This window comes from Amblyomma maculatum, chromosome 10 (assembly GCF_055883805.1).
Source record: "Amblyomma maculatum isolate TAMU_Amacu chromosome 10, ASM5588380v1, whole genome shotgun sequence".
NCBI classification, from domain to species: Eukaryota; Metazoa; Arthropoda; class Arachnida; order Ixodida; family Ixodidae; genus Amblyomma; species Amblyomma maculatum.
Window position 1 is genome coordinate 44,872,226 of NC_139353.1, and position 20,935 is coordinate 44,893,160.

General features: G+C 48.1%; 1 protein-coding gene across 1 annotated transcript; it reads right to left on the reverse strand.

Annotated features, from left to right (window-relative positions):
- Window positions 1-958: 958 nt before the first annotated feature.
- Window positions 959-19,668, reverse strand: LOC146176314 (lysosomal proton-coupled steroid conjugate and bile acid symporter SLC46A3-like). The gene is made up of 7 exons (XM_084582648.1): window positions 19,430-19,668; window positions 15,207-15,764; window positions 11,425-11,853; window positions 10,061-10,294; window positions 5,512-5,595; window positions 3,880-4,036; window positions 959-1,681 (listed from the first exon to the last, which is right to left on the reverse strand). The coding sequence occupies exons 2-7, from the start codon at window positions 15,700-15,702 to the stop codon at window positions 1,567-1,569; spliced, it is 1,515 nt and encodes a 504-aa protein (XP_084438774.1). The 5' UTR covers window positions 15,703-15,764; window positions 19,430-19,668; the 3' UTR covers window positions 959-1,566.
- Window positions 19,669-20,935: the final 1,267 nt, after the last annotated feature.

The following is a 20,935-nucleotide window of genomic DNA, read 5'->3' on the forward strand; positions in this document are numbered from 1 at the left end:
TTCGTTTCGCCTCCATCGAAACGCAGCCGCCGAGGTCGGGTTCGAACCCGGGTACTCCGGCACAGTAGTCGGGCGTCTTACCACTGCACCACCCCGGCGGGGCGCCATATTTGTTTTTGTCGCGCCGGGGATAGGAAGAAGAGGCGAGCTCACCACAGGAATGGCTGACGCTCGAGAGGGGAAGGGAAGAGCGCAGGCCCACTAGGCCATAGTTGGGAAACGCTAGTCGCAGAATAGCATGCTACTAGTTCGAGTCGAGTTGAATCACAGTTTTGAAAGTCCGAAGAGTTTGAGCAACAAATTCAATCAACGAGACCTAGTATCCCCAGAGAGAATGGCCACGTATGAGATGCCGCACAGGACGACAGGTCATTTTAAATTGTCCCGGCCGAAGCTCATGCAAAGGCAAGGGTGGCGCTCAGCAGGTCCAACAAAGCCCAAGAGGCGTCAGTGAACAAATTCTCCATCCTAGCCGTTTTTTATCCGCAGCTTCACTCTCAGCGATATGCCTTTCATCACAATCGATTAGCTTCGTCAGCTGTTGTGACATTACAGAGAAAAATATTTTGAAAGAAGAAGCGAGATCCTTTTGTCCTGCCACTTAAACTAGCGATCACACGGCATCACGCAGCAGAGAGAAAGCGGAGTGATCAGCTCGAAACAACACGCATCTACTTGAGGTGCATAATGCGCTCACGAGTCGCGAAGTACTCTATATAACGCACTCACGGGTCACGAGGTACTCCTCTTTGAGGGAGTCAGGTCATTGCGTTGAAACGGCACTGCTCACTTTTAATGAGGCATGCGTATATACTCTGCGATGCTAAAATCTTCGAAACCACTCTTGTGTTTAAGTGGCGGATGTCTATTTCGGTTGTGGAGTTCGATGAGCAACAAGAGATTCACGTTTACTGGTCAGCACCCCCCCCCCCCCCCTCCCTCCTGAATTTTAATAGCACAGCCTGCACTACAACTGTTCAGTAAACACCCCGCACTTATTTGAGTAACGACGCGTCGTGTTTCCTACTTTCAAACCTTCGATGATTACTTATGGGCGATGTTTTATTACTCATTCGGAATTCGGCACGTGAGCTTAACATATCTATATACATTTTATTGCAGAAATTGAGGTGAAAAGGTGAAGTATTTATATCAACAATTGAGGTTATTGGTATAGTATTTTGATACGAAAAGAGCTAATTTAAACAGGGAGCGCCCAGGGAGAAAGAAACAACGAACCGGATGAGCGTTCGAAGCAATGCCCTGGTCTTCCCTGGCCGTGCTGTTTAATTTAGCGCTATCGACTGCAAAAAAAAAAAAAAAAAAAAAAAAAATTGTGACACAAGGCTTTAAAACATGACATTCGCACGCAACGCACTTATCACACACTTCAGTTCCTTCAGAAGAATCAAGCGCCTCTAAAATGTTTCAGGCTTGATTACTGCTGAGGAGAAAGAAGATTTCGTGCATTTACACACAAAATATGAAGTATGCAGGTGCGGTACATGGGCCGATGAATTCGCTGGATTAAGGTATGGACGCGTTCTGTTGCCTTGCGGTGTCGCTTCACATAATAGCGGCACCGAAGTCCGGTCTTGGTCCCAGGTTTCGAAGTAGTGGCACCTTTTCTTCTTGAATCAGGTTGCCCAGGTTTCCAATACGAAGGTTGCGTCGGATGTATCTGCGATTTGTCAACACGACTACGTCAGAAATGGTTACATTGTATCCGCTCTAAGATCGTGTGCTGCCCGGCATCACACCTCTGTTCTGTCACACTGTCACCCCTCGAAACAATTCAGGCGAAAGCCTTTTATGGCTCACACTGTTGGCGTTCGTTCGTCCGCTCACACTATAGCTGTCAATCAAATGACGTCATAATGACGTCCTCATAAAAATAACAATCCTATCTCCACCGGGAATCGAACCTCATCCCTTCGATCCCCAGCCGAGCGCTTTAACAAACTGTGCCACGCCCGGGATCGTGAAACGCACATCACAATTCTCCTTCTCTACCGTCGGGATGATAGTAGCGATTACAATGACGCTGCAATCAGTGATAATGAAGATGATGACATTAGCTATGATAATGACGGTGCATTTAGTTGATAATGAGAGCAAACGTGGTGCACCGTGTGCACCAGCAACGCCTAGACTTTCGCTTTTCCTCAGTGTAGATTCCTCAGTGTAGATTCCTCAGTGTAGATTCCTCAGTGTAGATTCCTCAGTGTAGATGCCTCAGTGTAGATGCCTCAGTGTAGATGCCTCAGTGTAGATTCCTCTGTGTAGATTCCACAGTGTAGATTCCACAGTGTAGATTCCACAGTGTAGATTCCACAGTGTAGATTCCACAGTGTAGATTCCACAGTGCTCTGATTATTTTCTGTCCAAAACGAAAAGCTGAGTTAGTTGGTTGTCATTCAGCCTGTTTGTCAAGCAGCGCAAAACAGGAAAGAAAAAACAAATAAACAAACACTGTCGTGTGTGACGCCCCACACCTGCTTTTTTTGTTGTTGTTGTTGTTGTTGCCACTGGCTCGCCATCAAACATCGTGCTTCCCATTTTCCCATCGCCAAGTGCAGACAGACAGACCGGAAAATTGAGCAAGGCTAACCTGCCTTTCTTCTTTTGTCAAGAAACCACTCTCTCTTCAGTCGCAATTGCTGTCACCTTCACCTTTGATTTATACCCAAGAGAAGCACATAACCTAAGTGCACTTACAACGACTACGACTACGGTTCACCACCTCGAGTGACACTTTAGCATAAACAGGAGAGCAGAGTGTACTTTTAGAGAATAATAATGATGAAAAAAAAACGAACGAAATGTTTTAAAACGTGATGGAAAATGAAAACTACCTAAACATGGATTGTTTGACATAACAGAGAAGTAGAAATGAACTTGAACTTTTTAACACCTACAAGGCACATAATTCACTAGCGATTCATAACCTAAGGTACATTTTAAGCTGGAAGAAGAGTATATGTGTAGGGGGGGGGGGGGGGGGGGGGGGCATGTTACGCTGTCAACAGCGCAGTTGCAGGAGGGGATGGGTCGGGCGATGCTACGAAGTTCTGCTGCAGATTGAATCTGAAATGCCTTTAAGAGGAATGTTTGAGAGAAAAGTCAGCTCCCTTCCGTGAGAGCGGTGCCTGTTTACGTAATGAACATCGTCTTTAAGGCCATGATAACGCGCCATCTAAACTACTCGGTGGGTAAGAAGTCGAAAAAGCGCCCGGTCCTTAATTTCCTCAATTTAAGAAAAATATATAATATGGCATAGTGATTGTAGATGTGTAACGCGAGAGTCAGTCAAAGCTGTTTGCTGCAGTGATTATAGTACGGCTTTTTCGTAAGCCTTTGTCCTCACTAGCAGAATGCACAGGACCTCACTAAGCTGTCAGTAATTGTGCGGCACGCAGCAGAGCGCTTGCAGTGCTATCCATGACATCACCACATACTTTTTAACCGGTGGGGGTGCGATGTACAGTACGGTCTAGTGTTAAAGGGAACACGAGACCACGTGGCTGCCGCGATTTACAAACAACTCCCGCGAGAGCTGGCGACTAATAATCGCTCAAAGTGCATGAGCAGTAAGCACTGCCGGCTGGTCTTCTCAAGCATGCACATGGGTGCTGTCTACTCTATACCAGTTGTCGGCGGCAGCCTTTCGCACGTTCCCTTTAACAGTGGACTGTTTCGTACCTGTTTCGCCCTCTCTCCGCTTACTCTCTTTCTTCTTCATAATAGCTCGAACAGTAGATCCAGGAAGCGACAACTGTTGTCCAAGGAGTCCCTATAGTCCAGCTCTGTTCTAAAACCTTGTGAGCAAGACGGTTGCGGAGAGCATGGTGTATTGGACGCCTAGCTGTGTATACTCACACGAGAAGTAGGCAGACCAGTGTGCCCACGAAGATGGAGAGAAGGTAAATGAACTCCGTGACCTTTGCGTTCGTGGCCGAGAAGAGCTCCCAATAGGCCACGTTGGCCAGCATCGGTGCTGCGATGCTCAGAACGGCCACGTTGGCGAACAAGCAGCCTGCGCAGACAGTTGCAAGGGAATTAGTACATGAAGACTCGTACTAAATAGAAAGCGCAATGTTATAGTTATACCGGTTAAAACAATACATTAGTGGTCCTTCTGTTGACCTCAGCCTAATGAGTGCTACCGGGCGAGTGATTAAAGTGTTTCAAAAGTGGCACCAGTACGTTTTGAAATGATTTTCCTATGACTTAACATAGATATTTTTGGCGCATAAGCAACTGTTATTGGCTGACGCTTATGTTTGACTTCACTAACCTTTACGAAACTTGAAATGAACTATGCACACTTTATAAGAGGCAATATTCCTTATAATTCGGACGATCCAACTGTACTTCACTAATGACGGTCACGTAACACAACTGTAAAATGAAACATCATTTACTTGTGATCTACTCTAGATTTTGCGTGTGTGTGTGTGTGTGTGTGTGTGTGTGTGTGTGTGTGTGTGTGTGTGTGTGTGTGTGTGTGTGTGTGTGTGTGTGTGTGTGTGTGTGTGTGTGTGTGTGTGTGTGTGTGTGTGTGTGTGTGTGTGTGTGTGTGTGTGTGTGTGTGTGTGTGTGTGTGTGTGTGTGTGTGTGTGTGTGTGTGTGTGTGTGTGTGTGTGTGTGTGTGTGTGTGTGTGTGTGTGTGTGTGTGTGTGTGTGTGTGTGTGTGTGTGTGTGTGTGTGTGTGTGTGTGTGTGTGTGTGTGTGTGTGTGTGTGTGTGTGTGTGTGTGTGTGTGTGTGTGTGTGTGTGTGTGTGTGTGTGTGTGTGTGTGTGTGTGTGTGTGTGTGTGTGTGTGTGTGTGTGTGTGTGTGTGTGTGTGTGTGTGTGTGTGTGTGTGTGTGTGTGTGTGTGTGTGTGTGTGTGTGTGTGTGTGTGTGTGTGTGTGTGTGTGTGTGTGTGTGTGTGTGTGTGTGTGTGTGTGTGTGTGTGTGTGTGTGTGTGTGTGTGTGTGTGTGTGTGTGTGTGTGTGTGTGTGTGTGTGTGTGTGTGTGTGTGTGTGTGTGTGTGTGTGTGTGTGTGTGTGTGTGTGTGTGTGTGTGTGTGTGTGTGTGTGTGTGTGTGTGTGTGTGTGTGTGTGTGTGTGTGTGTGTGTGTGTGTGTGTGTGTGTGTGTGTGTGTGTGTGTGTGTGTGTGTGTGTGTGTGTGTGTGTGTGTGTGTGTGTGTGTGTGTGTGTGTGTGTGTGTGTGTCAAGGGCACAATTCGAGCAGCCTTTGCTACAGAGAGAGTGAGAAAACACATGCGAGTGGAGATATGTAAGGCAATCTTTCGAGCTGTTAAGAGCCCTGCAGTCTTGACAGCCAATCCACAAAAAGGAAATGTGTACATTTTTTTTGTGCGGCGTGCACTACAGTCCGTCGATTGAATGTTCGGAAGTAAGTGTAGCACTCAGGTAATGTTTATCGCTAGCCTTTTTTTTAGAACACTGACGCGCCTTTGAAAGAAACGAACTGCGTAAAGCTCAGGTCCTGTGACCGAACTCACCAAGTTCCTCGGGCTGGATGAGCTTGGACAGTAGCGCCAGCACGGCGATTAGCATGACAGGCGAGAACGCGCCGACGACGACGGCTGGAACGAAGAAGGAACATGAGAAATGCACCGAGAGCATTTGGCGTGGCATAACGTGTATATTGAACACGCATATTGACTCTGAGGATGACTGGAATGTATCTGCTGCAGCGCGATGATCATGCATGACAAAAGCGAAGCTTATGCGTTGCTCGAAATGAAGCACCAGCGTCGTTATAATGTAGCTGTGTTCTTTAGTGCGAAGGCATGCATTGCTACAATGAAACTGAGCGAATCGCGCGAAAAGAAAACGTGGTGCGCTTTGACCGAGGCACAAAGACATTGCCACCGCGTGCGTAAAAAAAAAAAAGTTTTTTTTTTCTAACATCCCTCCACAAGCCGAGTTTACGAATTCACTGGCGATTCATTCAGATCACAAAAAAAAAAAAAACCTAGGGGGCACTTTGAATCAGCCTTTCCCTTCCTGTGAACCAACCAACCAACCAACTTTGAATCGCTAAACTTTGGTTGTGGCTGTAGGAAGAAGGAAAAGAAAATGCACGGGCCGCGTATTTGGGTTTGCTCGGTACGGTGGCTCCGCAAGGGACAAAACGACAGAAGAGACGAAGAAAGCGGGCTGTTCCGACTAGCATCTACCGTCCCCAGGAGCCGAGCAGCCTAGCGATTAGCGGCGCATGCTTTTTCAATGGGCGTCATGTTGGACGCGGCACTACCTTGAGAGAGCCTATAATCTACTACTACTATTACTATTATTATTATTATTATCATCATCATCATCATTATTATTATTATTATTATTATTATTATTATTATTATTATTATTATTATTATTATTATTATTATTATTATTATTATTATTATTATTATTATTGCCACGTGCCTAGCGCCGCGCGACAGCCGTGTTTGGTGCCGACGACGACGAAGCGGTGGTTAGCACGAGCGGCGCGCTGGTGCTGGACTCTGTGACTCTGTGTTCGGAACTACAAGCCGACCTTATTCTCGGGTCCTCGGCTACGTGTACTTTCACGGCTCCCTCTGACTTCATTCGTGACACTGGTGGAGGTGCTGGGTATCGATCCCAGTACCTCTCGCAGTACCTAAACCGAGTCCGGCAGAACTACTACTGGCCACATCTTTCTCCGAGCGTTAGACGTTACGTACAGACTTGTCGACAATGCCAGCGGCAAAAAAAAACCACGCTCAAGCCATCCGGTATGTTACAATCTATTGAACCACCCCTCACACCCTTCGAGCAAGTGGGCATGGACCTTTTAGGCCCATTTCCTTTATCCTCGAACGGACACAAGTGGATCGTAGTCGCCACAGACTACTTAACACGCTACGCTGAAACGAAGGCCCTTGCCCGAGGTACTGCCGGCGAAGTTGCTCGATTCTTTATGAACGACATTGTGCTCAGACACGGTGCACCGTCGACTATCATTACTGACCGAGGAAAGGCGTTTACAGCTCGGCTACTGCGGGAAACCTTAACTCTCAGCCATACCGAGCATCGCACAACAACAGCGTATCACCCTCAGACAAACGGATTAACGGAACGACTAAACAAAACTTTGGCGGACATGATCTCAATGTACATGGATGTTGAGCATAAAATGTGGGACGAGATCCTGCCGTATGTCACCTTCGCCTACAATACGGCGCCGCAGGAAACCACGAAGTTTACGCCGTTCCGTCTCGAATATGGCAGAGAGGCCCGCACGATGCCGGACGCGATGCTCCCGTGCGAGGAAGAAGCGGTCGAACCCGACGCAGCCCATTTCGCGGAACAGGCCGAGCAAGCCCGTCAGCTGGCCCGCTTGTACATCAAGGAGCAGCATGCCACCGACGCTCGACACTATAACCTTCGGCACAGGGAGGCCCACTACGAACCAGGGGACCAAGTGTGGGTGTGGACCCCCGTGCGTCACAAAGGCTTGAGCGAGAAACTACTCCGCCGCTATTTCGGACCCTATAAAGTCCCGCGCCGCTTAAACAACGTTAATTACGATGTCTTTCCAGATGGAACTGTGACCGTCAGTATTCGACGCCAGCGGCCTGCAATTGTGCATGTGGTGCGCTTAAAGCCGTACTTTTCGCGTGGCTGAGCGTTCCCTGCAAGTGACACCTTGCGTTATTGTACAGTTCACCTCATGCCTAATTTTTTTTTTCTCCTCTCACCTTGTCATCGGGACGATGTTTTCTTTCACGGGGGGGGGGGGGGGGGGGGATAATGCCACGTGCCTAGCGCCACGCGACAGCCATGTTTGGTGCCGACGACACTCTGTGTTCGGAACTACACGCCGACCTTGTTCTCGGGTCCTCGGCTACGTGTACTTTCACGGCTCCCTCTGACTTCAGTCGTGACAATATTATTATTATTATTATTGGTTTGGTTTGTGGGGTTTAACGTCCCAAAGCGACATTATTATTATTAGTAGTAGTAGTAGTATAGAGGAAGACTACTGGCTCTGTAGCAGAGCCACATCCGCTGCCTCGTGCGGACAGAAGAGAAAAAAAACATTTATTTATAGGAAGGGAAAGGCGCGGTAACTGTCTCACTTTATTTCTGTGGACACCGCAACTGCGCCGTAAGGGAGGGAAGATGGGAGTGAAAGTGGAAAGGGAGAAAGAGGAGCCGTAGTGGAGGGCTGCGGAGTAATTTCGACCACCTGGGGATCTTTAACGTGCGCTGACATCGCACAGCACACGACGCCTCTTCGTTTCGCCTCCATCGAAACGCAGCCGCCGAGGTCGGGTTCGAACCCGGGTACTCCGGCACAGTAGTCTGGCGTCTTACCACTGCACCACCCCGGCGGGGCAGGACAGAAGAGAAAATAGAGAAGAAAGGAAAAAGAAGAGGAAGAGAAAGACGCGCGCTGCAACAACAGCCGTCGTCCGCCACCGAAGCAGTGGCGGGTGCAATGACGGCCTACAACAGATAAAAATCGGTGGCTGGCTAGCCCCCGCCGCAAGTGGCGTTGACTTACCCTCCCAGCCCCGCAGGGCCAGGAACTGCCATCCTTCACCACCTATCGCCAAACCCCCTCACTAAACTGCGATGAGGAGAAAGCCTATATCACGCGTTGGTCCGAAGCCCTCCATTACAGCACCTCTTCCTCACTGCCACTTTCCTCCTTTTCGTTGCGGGGCTCGGTTAAGGTGTCCGCGGAGAATTGTGACAGACACGGCGCCTTTTCTTTCCTGCAAACCAATTTGAAACCCTACTGATGCCTGCTGTATTTGCGTCTGCTTCTTTATGCTGTGTGGTGCGGCGTTCTAGCGCCAAATCAAAGGCGCGACATGGACGCCTGAATCGGTATGACGCGATAGCGTAAGCTACCAGCCAACATATAAATCCCCGCTTTAACCGAGCCGTATGAACGTGCCTGCGTGTCGTAGGGACAACGAGAATGCAAACGGTTCTGGCAGGCTTATTCTTATATCCCCCTCCCATATGAAAGGAGAGGCCCGAGTTGGCAGCTCCTACCAAGCGTAATGTCAGGAAGCCCTACGTCCAGTTAGTGCTCGACCATGTCAGCTGCCAGCTACCGCCTCCCACGCAACGAAAACGTTACGGACGGACAGACATGATCTTGGTCGCGAGCATGGACCATTAAAGACTACCGCCTTAGTATTTTACGGCTGACGCGCTTTAGATTACTCTGACACTGTCAAGCGCCTGGGTGGGGCAGTGTTTCAAGCCCCTTTCTGCTTTCCTGTCTTGTGTTTCTTTATTCGGCGCTAATGCACCAGCTGCAGAAGTACAGGAACGCATTAACAAATTATATTTACATAACTTTATGTCATGAATGGCTCGCTAGTGTTGCTGTTTGTTGCTTGTTGATTATCGTTCGTCATTACTCGTTGCTTGTCGCTTGCTGCCGCTTGTTGATCATCGCTTGTTAGGCAACGTTCGTCCTTCGTCGTCCTTTCTTCTGTTTACGTACGTTTTTTTTTCTTTTTTTTTTGCGCTGTTTGGTGCTATAGAGTTAGCGTGTCGGTCAAAGTGTGCTGCTGGTCAGTTTGGAGTGCTCTGTATACAGCGGCACAGTACACAGGGAGGTCAAGAAAAACTAGCACATGGCGGAGAGATCGGTGTCGTCCCGCGCGTATTCCATGTCAATTTCCTACACCCTCTGCTGCTGCACCGGATAGTTAATATCTCCAAGACAGAGCATAATCACAACATGGTCGGCTCCAAAAAGAAATCACAGGTGCAGGTTTGCTACACCGGCGCCTATAGGATTCATTACGCTTGGCTGAAGACAAGTGACCCCTTCCCGAGCAGATTGAGGAGGAACGTTTCACCGGTATTCGTATAAAGCATACTGTAAGCGTTGAACAAGCTCCGGACGGCCTATTCTAGTTGGTCACTGCCAGGTCGTTTGGGGTCCGCATAATCTGGTGACAAGTACACTTTTAACGATTACACTCCCGTAATTGATGATGCAAAGGCGCTGCTTTAGGAAGTTTCATTTTTCGACCACTAAAACGCGGTACTAACCAATGCCGTGCATTCCTCCGGATAGTGCGATCGCCTTGACGGCCGACGCACCCATGAAGGAGATGGTACCGGCGATGGCCAACGACGAATCCTGGAAGCCTAGCCGCTGCGAGACGCACACGGCGAGCAGCGTGAACACAGCCTCGCACACGAACTGTAGGCCGATCATCAGCGCTGCCTGGTGCGTCCAGCCGAAGCGCCGGAACAGGTACTCGGCCCACACCACCTGCTCGCCTGCACAGTGAGAAGATGCACGTCACTCTCCTGCCTCTTGTGGCAAAGTATATAACAGACATTTTTTTCGAGGAGTCCATGCATACCAGAGCATAGTTTTCCACAGATTAAAGCAATGCAGTCCACATACACGTCCTCACAGTCAACTATATGCACCAAATGGCAATCAATGGTATATCAGTGTACGTATATGCCTACCTGGATAATATTGTAAACTCTTCCTCTCACACCAAATACAATGTTGCTAAAACGAGTAGACCGCTCTCGCCAGCTCTTCAGAATTAAGTGCTGACTTGGCAAATCGGTGATGACTTTGATGGCAATGCTTTTTAGTAATATGGTTCATTCTGTCTATCCACGTAGCTGTTTATAAAGAAGCTGGACAAAGCGATAGAGGATGTGAACATAAAACAGTTTGGCAGACTCAGATAAGGCAGCTGTTTGTCTCAAAACGCCTTGATATCAGCAGTGCGAAAAAGCGTACGAGCACGCGTGCCTAAAATTTGCACAATTTTCACTTAACAAATCATTGATTTGGCAAAATGCCTATCTGAAGCCCCGGAACAGAAATATATCCATTTAGAGTGCGTTTACACTGAAGTTTCATGAGAGTATGTTTACTCCGTATGGAGCGCAATACGAGGTGCTCACGTGGGTAGCATCCCCCTCACTCATCGGGGCAAACACCTGCCGCCCACGCTTACTCATCCGAGTTCAGGAAGCAAGAAGCGTAGCAGCCAAAAGAAAGCTGCGAGACCATGCATACAGGCAACGACAGCAGCAGCAACTACCACAGCATCAGTGAGTGAGTGAGTGAGTGAGTGAGTGAGTGAGTGAGTGAGTGAGTGAGTGAGTGAGTTTATTATAAGCAAATAGCGTTTCACATTGTCCGCGTAAGCATGAATGCTTGTATGTGGACAGGGCAGTCCAACACATATGTCACTTATATACGCGAAAATGTAACGCAAATCTCCGCTTTACACAACATTTTAAGGCACTGCAAGCAGCGGAAAAAACTAAAACAGAAAATCTTTTGACACTGACAGCATTTGAAAAAAAAAAAAAAATACAACCTCTGTACATATACTATAGAAGAATCATAAATTAACTGTGAGTGAGAATATACTCACCGCAGTAGATAAATCGTGCGAGCAGGAACACGGCGCACAGTACAAGCACGAAGTCTCTGCCCTTGGTGTTCCTCTTGCGCACGGTGAACAGTACGACCCTTTTCAGCTGGCGCATGCATACAAAGTCCCACGCGGGGCTCCCGTTGTAGCCTGGCATGATGCGCAGGGACTCTCGGACAACCATGATAACGCCCACAAAGCACACAAGGTTCAGCACAAGCTGCACGCTGACGACGATGACGGTGACGCGGGCGAACGAGTGCACGACCAGGGGCTTCCATATCTGCTCGATGAACACCGAGGAGGAGCGGCCCACGTACAACGCGAACGTCAGGCCTCCGATGCGCATGGTACGGCTCCTGTGGTCCGAGTTGTCGCTCACGTGGCACAGAGCACCTGCCGTGAACAGGTTCGTGCCTCCCAGTAGCCCTGGTCAGAATAGGCAGAAAGGTTAGAAGGCGACAGAGGTTAATGAAGACTGTGCAAAAATAACTATGAGTGGATGCGGCAGAGTTGGTGTGACTGCGGGGTTCCCGTGTCCCTCCTGTCTTAGCTCTACCTTTTGCTCTACCTTTTCGTATTTTTTCTGTCCGGTATTATTGCAAGATCTGGAATATCACTTCATTGTTTAAGAGTTTTTGTTTTGTGTTACGATGCCTGTCGTTATTTTTTCCTCGCGGATTGTTTGTTTTTATTTGTTTTTCCCTGCTAATATTATCTGCTCACGATTGTCATTTATTGTTTTGCACAATGTTTGAATGTGCCTTTCCTGATAGTACCATATATGATTTGCAGTATTTGAAACAAATACATGGAACCTTTTTTTTTTTTTGTAGACACGATGGTCCTATGCAGCACGTAGGCCTGCTTGTTTATTTTTGGCTGCCACAAGTCCTACGAAGGCTGGAAGAATATTTCCTGAAGAAGTTGCATGAATACTTTAGGTTACCGTGTGCAGAATACATCAAATCAGCAGCCTGCTTACAAGCATATCTCATGCAACACTAGACCCGAGAATTAGGTTCCAGTGTACTTCAGGTAGCGAATACGCCCTGAATCAGCAAATCTAATTTTCTTCTCAGCATTCGGCGATGCTGTAGAGAAACATGAGAACACATCTGGCGTGATCTCCTGATTTAAAGCTCCGGCTTTCGTCCGGCCTCACCACGACTGGAAGAGACTTTGTCGCCTGTGGCCTCGTGTTGCCTTCACAGACCCATAATTCTTTTTTCAGCGGCATTGCTGATAACCATGCGTGTGACACCTGTGGTAATGAGGAACCCATTTTACACAGTCTTTGTGAGTGCTCTGAATATAGTGCCGAAAGACGATCTCTAAGTCTTGCACTAGAGAACCTAGACCAACGCCCGCTGTCAGAAAAACAGATCCTCGGAAGCAGCGACCATCTGCGGTGAAGGACTGCCAGGTGCTCTTTTCCTAAGAACGTCGGGCCAGCGCAACCAGTTGTGATTTTACAGCGCGTGCTTCTCTTAGTGATTCTCATTTTGGCCTTTTGCTCCATTTAGTCTTTCTCCTTTATATCCCATCATCCTTTTCCCGCCAGTGAAGGGTAGCAAGCCGGCTTCTTTTGCTAGTTAACCTCCCTTCTTTTCCTCCCCCTCCTATCTGGCGTGACGTAAGAGCTCGCTTATGATTTTTGTCGGCAAGTACATCGCCTCAATGACAACAGAGTGATCTAAGAGTTGAGCTGTTGTGTACTGATGAATAGTAATCACTGCAGCCACATTTCGATGGGCAAACCCTCGTCTACCCAGTTTAGTTTACGGGGTTTAACGTCCCGAAGCAACTCGGGCTATGAGAGACGCCGTAGTGGAGGGATCCGGAAATTTCAACCACCCAGGGTTCTTTATGACGTGCACTGACAACGCACAGCACACGGGTGCCTAGCTTTTCGCCTCCAAGAAAAGAGGCCGCCGTGGCCGGGATTCGATGCCGCATCCTTGGATATAGAGCACTCGAGTGTCCTAACCACTGCGCCACCGAGGCGCTGCCTCCACTTCTATTTTTCCACTTATATGCCCCGTGCAATTGATTCCGTGAAATCAGTCAGAGGGACGGATGATAAAAATGAAGGAGAACCGCGCGCAAATAATCTTATCATAGCCGTCTTACATTCTGCATGCCTTCCCTCCGCTGCAGTTTTATGATATGCAGGCTCGTGATGCCTTCAGTTTTTCAGCTCCGATGAAACAGAGTGCAGAATAAAACCAAACGCACTCTTCTCGCTTTCTAAACTTGTCCACGTGAATACAGAAATTGGTATTCATATTTCGAGTAGAACGCGCTTTATAAAATTTCCGAGTGACAGGCAAACTTTGTTTTTGTTGCACAACAGTTCAAGCAATCGTTAGGTCTTGCTTTCCTGTCAAGATAAACGCGCCAAAAAATGCCATTCTAGACGTGCCATTAATCCTTTTCTCCGAAAAAGCGTCCATTCTTTCAGAAGAATAGTAACGCCGCCATATTTAATTGCAAATACCTTTTAGCTCAGAGAACACCTGTTTGCAGGTCTGATCCGCAAGCCCCCTCAGACCGTTGCCGACCACAGCAGTGAAGCTATCGTCATTGAGTGAGCCCTGCAGCAAGGTTGCCAACGTAACGAGTCTACGTGCGTTCTATGGGTGCCCATCGACAAGAACTGGATGGTCGGAGCTAATAGTGACATCGGCATAATGTGAATTCAGTTACGGGGTTGCTTTGCAGCGTCATATCGAAGCAACAGAATCGGGCTGAGCGTCAAGGGGGAAGTGAAATCAATTCCGCTGGTGGATCAACCTCCCCGCCAAGTCGGTGAAGCCCGCAACATCCACTGCATGACAACGCAGGTTTTTAACTGCCATTTCTTTCCATCGCGGTATAGGGCTTGGAAACATATATCAATTGAAGACATCAGATATAAAGCATGTAATGATCTTGAATGTATTCCGCGCAAATCTGAGCCATTTATATTCTTGTCAAAATCCAGATTACGGTAGTGATTGGGTGCACCTCGCTCTTTATCGAGGCGTAAAGATTGAAGTGAATATTTCAACTCTGAGGCGTCCTGATTTCTAAAAACTTAGTGGACTTATTATCTACAGCGAGGACTTACATGATAGTGGACAGGTCATAGCACGCCGATTTTCAATTCAAGCGCCTAGCTTACCTCGATAGTGGACAGGTCATAGCACGCCGATTTTCAATTCAAGCGCCTAGCTTACCTCCCCATCAATCCGTTCCTTAACTACTCCGTCAACTTGCCGTGTAACATTGCAGATCTGTTTTTGAATTCAGGAACTCTTTTGCAATTTATTCTTTTCAGTAATATCACTATAGCCTCTTGCGCCCATCATTACGAGTCGGCACACTTTTCGGAGATATGTGGCACGAAAAATCTGCTCGGCTATACACCTTTTCAAATTTGGCCAAAGGTATACACCTTTTCAAAGGTGTATACCTTTTCACGACCATGGGAGAAACCGGTTTGACTGGGCTGTGAAGCAGGCGCGGGGGGAGAATCCGCAGCTTTTGGCTGTGCTATGAGCACAGCCCAGTCTCCAATATGGCAGCGCCCTTTGGCCAAATTTGTAAACGTTGACGATCTCGGTCCTGTTCTACAGAGACAGCCCGCTCTGACCTCCATCACCTCGAATTTCTTTCTGTCGGAAGAGTGTAATGCTGAAACATCGAAAGTATCGAAAATCTAGTAAAGTAAAGACATTGAACGAGAAAATCTGCAATTTCCCGCATTTCTGATGGTTACTTGGAAAATAGTCACGCACCTGACGCTATGGTTACTCCGTAAATGACGTCCCGGCCAGGCATTTTTGCGAGCACGAACACCAGCGCGGCAAGGTCTTTTATGAGGGCCCCTATGAGGGCTAGGATTAAATGCAGCTTGCGTCCGTGGGCGTCACTCCATCCGCCCAGTATCACACAGATGACGAATGAACATGCCAGCTCTACGATGGGAAGGCTCAGTACGAGGTCCTCGAGGGGGACTTGTTCAGGCCCGATGCTTCGGTTCGCTACTGCTGCGGCGCACCTGTCCAAACGGTCCGGGACAGCGCCCGCCTGCGACGTCGCCAACCTCAAGCTGATGTCGCTTGGTAAAATCTTGCCCCCGTAGATACATTCGGAAATACTGAGGAGGAGCTGGTGAACACTTCCAGAGCTCGTTTGTGCGAAGATGTATAGGAAGGCGAAGGCTTCCAGGACGAAGTCAGAGGCTCGGAAATGGCTGTGGCGGGAGCGCCGGCTTTGCGACGCTGGATCCATGATGATCAAGCTCTGGGGTTAGGCGTCACACACAGGCTATGGCAAGCCAACGTCGGCAGCTCCTGCATGTTAGAGGAAGATAGAGACATTTTAATGATTGCCGAGATCTTCCTTGGTATAATATAATTGGAATGATATCCGAGGTGAGGTTTAAAAAAAAAGCGAAAGCGAGCTCACTGCAGATAATACTCGCGCACTCTCAACACAGAGAAATTTCAAAAAGTGTGCATAAACTCCATGTCCTCGAGGTATGTTAGGAGGCCTTTTGTTTAATGAGCAGCCAAAGCCGGAACAAGACAAGTCTCAAGGACATGCTGCAGCCTCCCGGTTTTCCAGGCGCAGGACGTCGTCCTAGCGGAGTCCTTAATCTTGCGGTGTACTAAAATTGTGGCAGCAGGAAACCAAGTATTCAGGATTTTCACGCACACCGAATATCGACAAAAAAGGCTGTTCGATGCACCAATTTTATGCAGAAAATAGTTCTTAAAATAAGCTGCCACGCAAGTCTGGTATAGCAAATTGCGGTCACGCCTGTCTAAATTGCCTGGCATGCTAAAATTGCATGTCGGCCGGGTCAGTGACATGTTAAAATAGAAGCTTGGGCACGTTGGTAATCCATTGTGTAGAACAGCGCGAAAAAAAAATGACAGGGACGAAGAAATGGCGCCATTGGTCGCGTCGAGAGGGCGCAAGATGCCTAAGGTGAAGGCTCATTCCTTCGATGACATGCAGGGGTCTGTGCTGACGCTCCGGGTCACACCACAGAGAGAATTGCGACTACCATGATTCACCATGTCACAAGCATGGCTCAGTCACTTCGACAACAGGGAATGGGAATCAGCACGGATGTATGGTCATGCGTGCCACTTTCGCAGCGCTGTCAGCATGGTCGTCGCCTGCGACTTCGCACGGATCAGCTAACCATTAACTGCAGCACAACGCGGTGGCTTATCTCGCAGGCTTAGCTCGGTTGGCCATGAGATACTGCTGACTGCGCGATTGCTTTAATATGCAGCCCAACAGCCATGCGAAGATAACCCGTGCTGTAGGGTGTGGTTACAGAAGCGCTTGGTAGCAATAGTCAGAGCACGGTGACGTCACCAAGATTGTAATGCACGTTGATGGTACCCAGAGGACGACTGCTGATAAAACGGGCGTGACAGACCCTTCAGTGTAGGTGCGGCAATGCGCACTACAGTATCCGTAGATGTGCTCAATTGAGGGAAAAATATTTTCAGTACTGGTCCGGGGATGCTGGCATTGCTCATAATGACAGGTGTAGTCCTGATTAACTACACAGCAAACTTCCAGAATATGGTGATGCCGAACACTATAGGACACTCCGTCTATGACGTACGCTGCAAGTGGATGACTAAGTTCACGTGCCCCAGACCGCGTCTGGCCACGAAGCAGCTCCTGTGTTAGCAACTTTTATAGAGAGACGTCAGCGCTCTGCCAGAGTCCCTACTGTGGAGTCATTCGTGGAAAGATCGAGGCAGACTTCCAAGTCTAAGCAATGGCATGGCTTTCAACAGTTTTATGTCATGCTTGCGAGATACCCCGAAGAGCAAAGGGACTGTCTATAACGCGGAAGGGCTTCAAAGAGCACTCCATACAGCTATTGAAATGAATCTGCAGAGCAGGCTCTTCTGACACTCGAGTGTGTGTGAAAGATAGAGGCGTATGAGTAGAGTTTAATCTTTAGCTTTTGGGCGTACCGGTGGCGAGGGAAGGTACTTGTCAAGGATCCCAGCTAGAAATTCTTGGCTTGTGATAATATTAAGGTGGCAGAGACTTTCAGCACGTAGCGCAGAATGTCACTCCTTGAAAATACAACTGCTGCGAACTTCTTTGAGGGCACGATGAGACTCCCCTTGCTCTAATTCAATACAGCATATTGCCGTCTGTATAGTCGCGCATTCACATTGCGCCTGCTGCTTCCGGATCACCAGATACGGATGCCTTCTATACAGGAGCAGATATGCCACTACCGCTGCGGCATGGAAAATAGGCCGCTGTGCGCATGCGTGCCTCTCCCCTGGTTGAAAACAAACCACCAGCCCCCGCTGCGCATGCGCAGCTCTTGGCCTCCGCGATCGGCGTAGCCGGAGCTGATATCGGGGGTCATGCGCAGTTCATATTCGTGACAAGCGTATGCGACAGATGGCGGCAGCTGTCAAGAACAAATATCACGATTTCTCGGGTGGCTACATTTCACAAGGACGTGAAATTTCAACCAGTATAGACGAATTTTCAACAACTATCAGAGGCCGCTACATTTTGTGAAAAAGGCGGATTGTCACATTTAGTTTTGTACCACATTAGATTCTCGATCTGTCCTTCGACGTTCATGACAACGCTTGGGCAGGGATACAGGATAGCGCGAGAGTTCGGAACGAATTAGCGAACTGGGTGGTTTAGCGTCAACTGCTGAGAGCAATTTATTCTTTCTCTCTCTCTCTCTTTTTCCCCCGATTATTTGGAGTGTAAATGAAAGGAACAAAAATGAAATAATTACAATACTTCTTTAAATGAAATGCGCGGCAAGTAAAATCAAAATAAAAATGTAAAAAAGAACTGATCATTCTGGCCCTTTCCTGGACGTTATCTAACTCATATTCGGTTGTTATATACGTCGTAATATTTAAGTCTTGGTCGTGATTTCTTGCATATATATGTAAGGCCGCGCTTGCACACAACAAACGAGAAGCGCTATATAAGTACACCGCGATGAGGTGAAGGAGGATGTACATATTCTTCTTATTTCTGCTTGTTTATTTACTACGCTATCGTTTTGTATCGTACACTCGAGCTTAATTGCACCTTAAACGAAACCGCGTGCACCTGTATCTTTCAGCCATGCTTATAAAAGCTCTCAGCAGCTGTACGATGCAAAGAAACAGTGGATGCTCTCAGCAGCAATGCATGATCTATTGCGTGCGACGCAATAATAGAGCTAAAGTCATTTCTTTTACCCTGACATCGTCAGCATGTTGGATTAAAACCAGCTGCTGATGCACGCCATTAGCTAAGACATCATGACCAAACCAGGCCGCAGATTATCATACGAAAATGAATATTTCCCCGGTAGTCGTAGCCGCATGTCACGTTCTTTGAATGTCGCCATCGGTCGCGTCGAGAGGGCGCAAAATGCCTAAGGTATCTCCGAAGGCTCATTCCTTTGATGAAAATTATTCTAAACGTGCGTGGAACACTATACTAATGTCGCCTCTTAAAAGCTTTCTATCACAGTTTCTGGCATAAAATAAGAGAATACTGAAGTCCGCTTTCATAGTCACCATTGTCATCTAGCAAGTGGCGTTCACTGCAGATTGTACGCATTTCCCATTGCTCTCACTAGCCGCCCTGTCGTGTTCTATAGTCGCAGCCACTCTATCTCGACAGATTATCTAATCTCTCCCCCCCCCCCCCCCCCCTCCTCTTCTTCCGATTGACTCTGCCTCTCACGACTACGTCTCTAATGACGGCTATCGTCTTCGTGTCCCTTCGACACCCCTATCGTTTTCCTTCCAACAGCCCACTCCGATCTCTGATATAATATAACTCATGACTTTTCGTTATATTATTTAGCATTCCCCTCACTAGACGTCCTCTCTCTGTTACCTCCTCTTTCGAAGCGTCAGCGTGCAAGTGAACTATGCCACACAAAGCAGCGCTGTATTGTTGCGTATAGAAAAGCCGCTGAAAAGAGCACACCCAGACTCACCGTACGTGCTGAAGCATGGACGGCATTTCTGGCACTACAGAGACGTGCGACGCACTCTGCGCAGGCCCGACAGCCGGGAGAGTGTGTAGTGTACTCGACGCAGTTTTCCATCATTTTTACGCCTTTCTTTATACTTCCTATTTCTCAGCGGCTACCTTATCTCCGCAGCCACCGCAATGAGGGAACGGCGAGTTATCCCAGGCGCACAACGCCGAGATTAAAAGCGGGCACTTCAGACGGTTTCGACACCTCGTTATGTGGAAATATCCTGAACCGTGTGCGCATGCGCACGTTTTTGATACTGCGCTCTGGCGCCTCCCTCGCCTCTTCTTCACTCCCTCTGATTTCTTGGTTTGGTACTGAGCTACATAGCCAGGAGCATGGGTGACAAGTCTAATTTGCAGTCATGCGCGCACTTCAGAAACGGCGAAGACTGGTGAGGCCGCTCCGCGCATACCAAGACACTGGTAGAGCTGTAATCAGGCGACAGCGAGGCACTGATAGAGGATGGATGCGTTGGTAAAAATTTCCCAAGTGCGTCAAGGACGGAGCTGCAACAACGCGTTCCGCCATTCCGGCATTAACCGGCTTCACTGAGCACCAGGAGTCATACGCGGAAGCCCAACTCTGGCAAAGCATCCAAGAGTCAGTGAATCTGTGCAAGAGACGTGCAAGAGACATGCACGAGCCATGGGCTCGGCTCCTACGAGCGGTATGAGCGTATACCACGAATCATCCCCTATTTGACTTGATTATTTATAGATTTATTTTTTTTTTCTCTTGTCAACAGCGTGATACAATTTTCGATCTCATCTACTCATCTGTATTTCTGCCGCCTCGTCCTCATTTACTTTTTCTTGGGACCCGCTCTATTACCCTAACGGATCATTGGTTATATGTCTTCCATATTAAACTTCCTGTTAATGTCCGTTTCTTATTCGCGATTTCAACCACGGATACCATTAAGTCGCGTTTGTTCCCTGACTCGCTATTCTTTCTTCGTGACTCTTTGGGAACAGTAGTCGAGCGCTTCCAGTGTCCTCCCGAAGGACAGGGGTAAGCCGATTACAACTTTTTGTAAAAGCACGAACAATTAGTCTGCTGTGGGATCCGAGTGTAACTATCTTGGCAGTTGATAGAAGAATAACCGACCAAAAACAATGAGTGGCGTTGCACAGACGAAAGGCAATCGCTGTTGTACCCAAAGAAAAAAAGAAATACTACGCTATGAGCGACTTGCTTTCGTCCGTGGGGGTGACACTCCTTTTGTTCGTGTATATGCTCTCCAAGCGCAGGCACCATCTCAGACAACAGCCATGGGTTAAATACTTCGTCGGAGCCGCGAACAAAATGCGTTGGTTGACGCGCACTCTGCTCGCTTTGTTTACGGCAATCTGCGACCGAGATGCGCAAAAGCGGGACTACTGCGCAGGGAAGAGGGTCAATATTCGTCAGATAAGATGAGCACATAGAAGAGTGACGAAAGTCATGCTTTCTTTGAGTTAC

Coding starts and splice junctions, on each gene's coding strand:
- LOC146176314 (XM_084582648.1), bottom strand. CDS start 15,702: ATGGATCCAGCGTCGCAAAGCCGGCGCTCCCGCCACAGCCATTTCCGA. Junction 5,596..10,060: donor CGGAGGAATGCACGGCATTG/GTTAGTACCGCG, acceptor TCTTCGTTCCAG/CCGTCGTCGTCGGCGCGTTC. Junction 4,037..5,511: donor CATCCAGCCCGAGGAACTTG/GTGAGTTCGGTC, acceptor CTGTCTGCGCAG/GCTGCTTGTTCGCCAACGTG.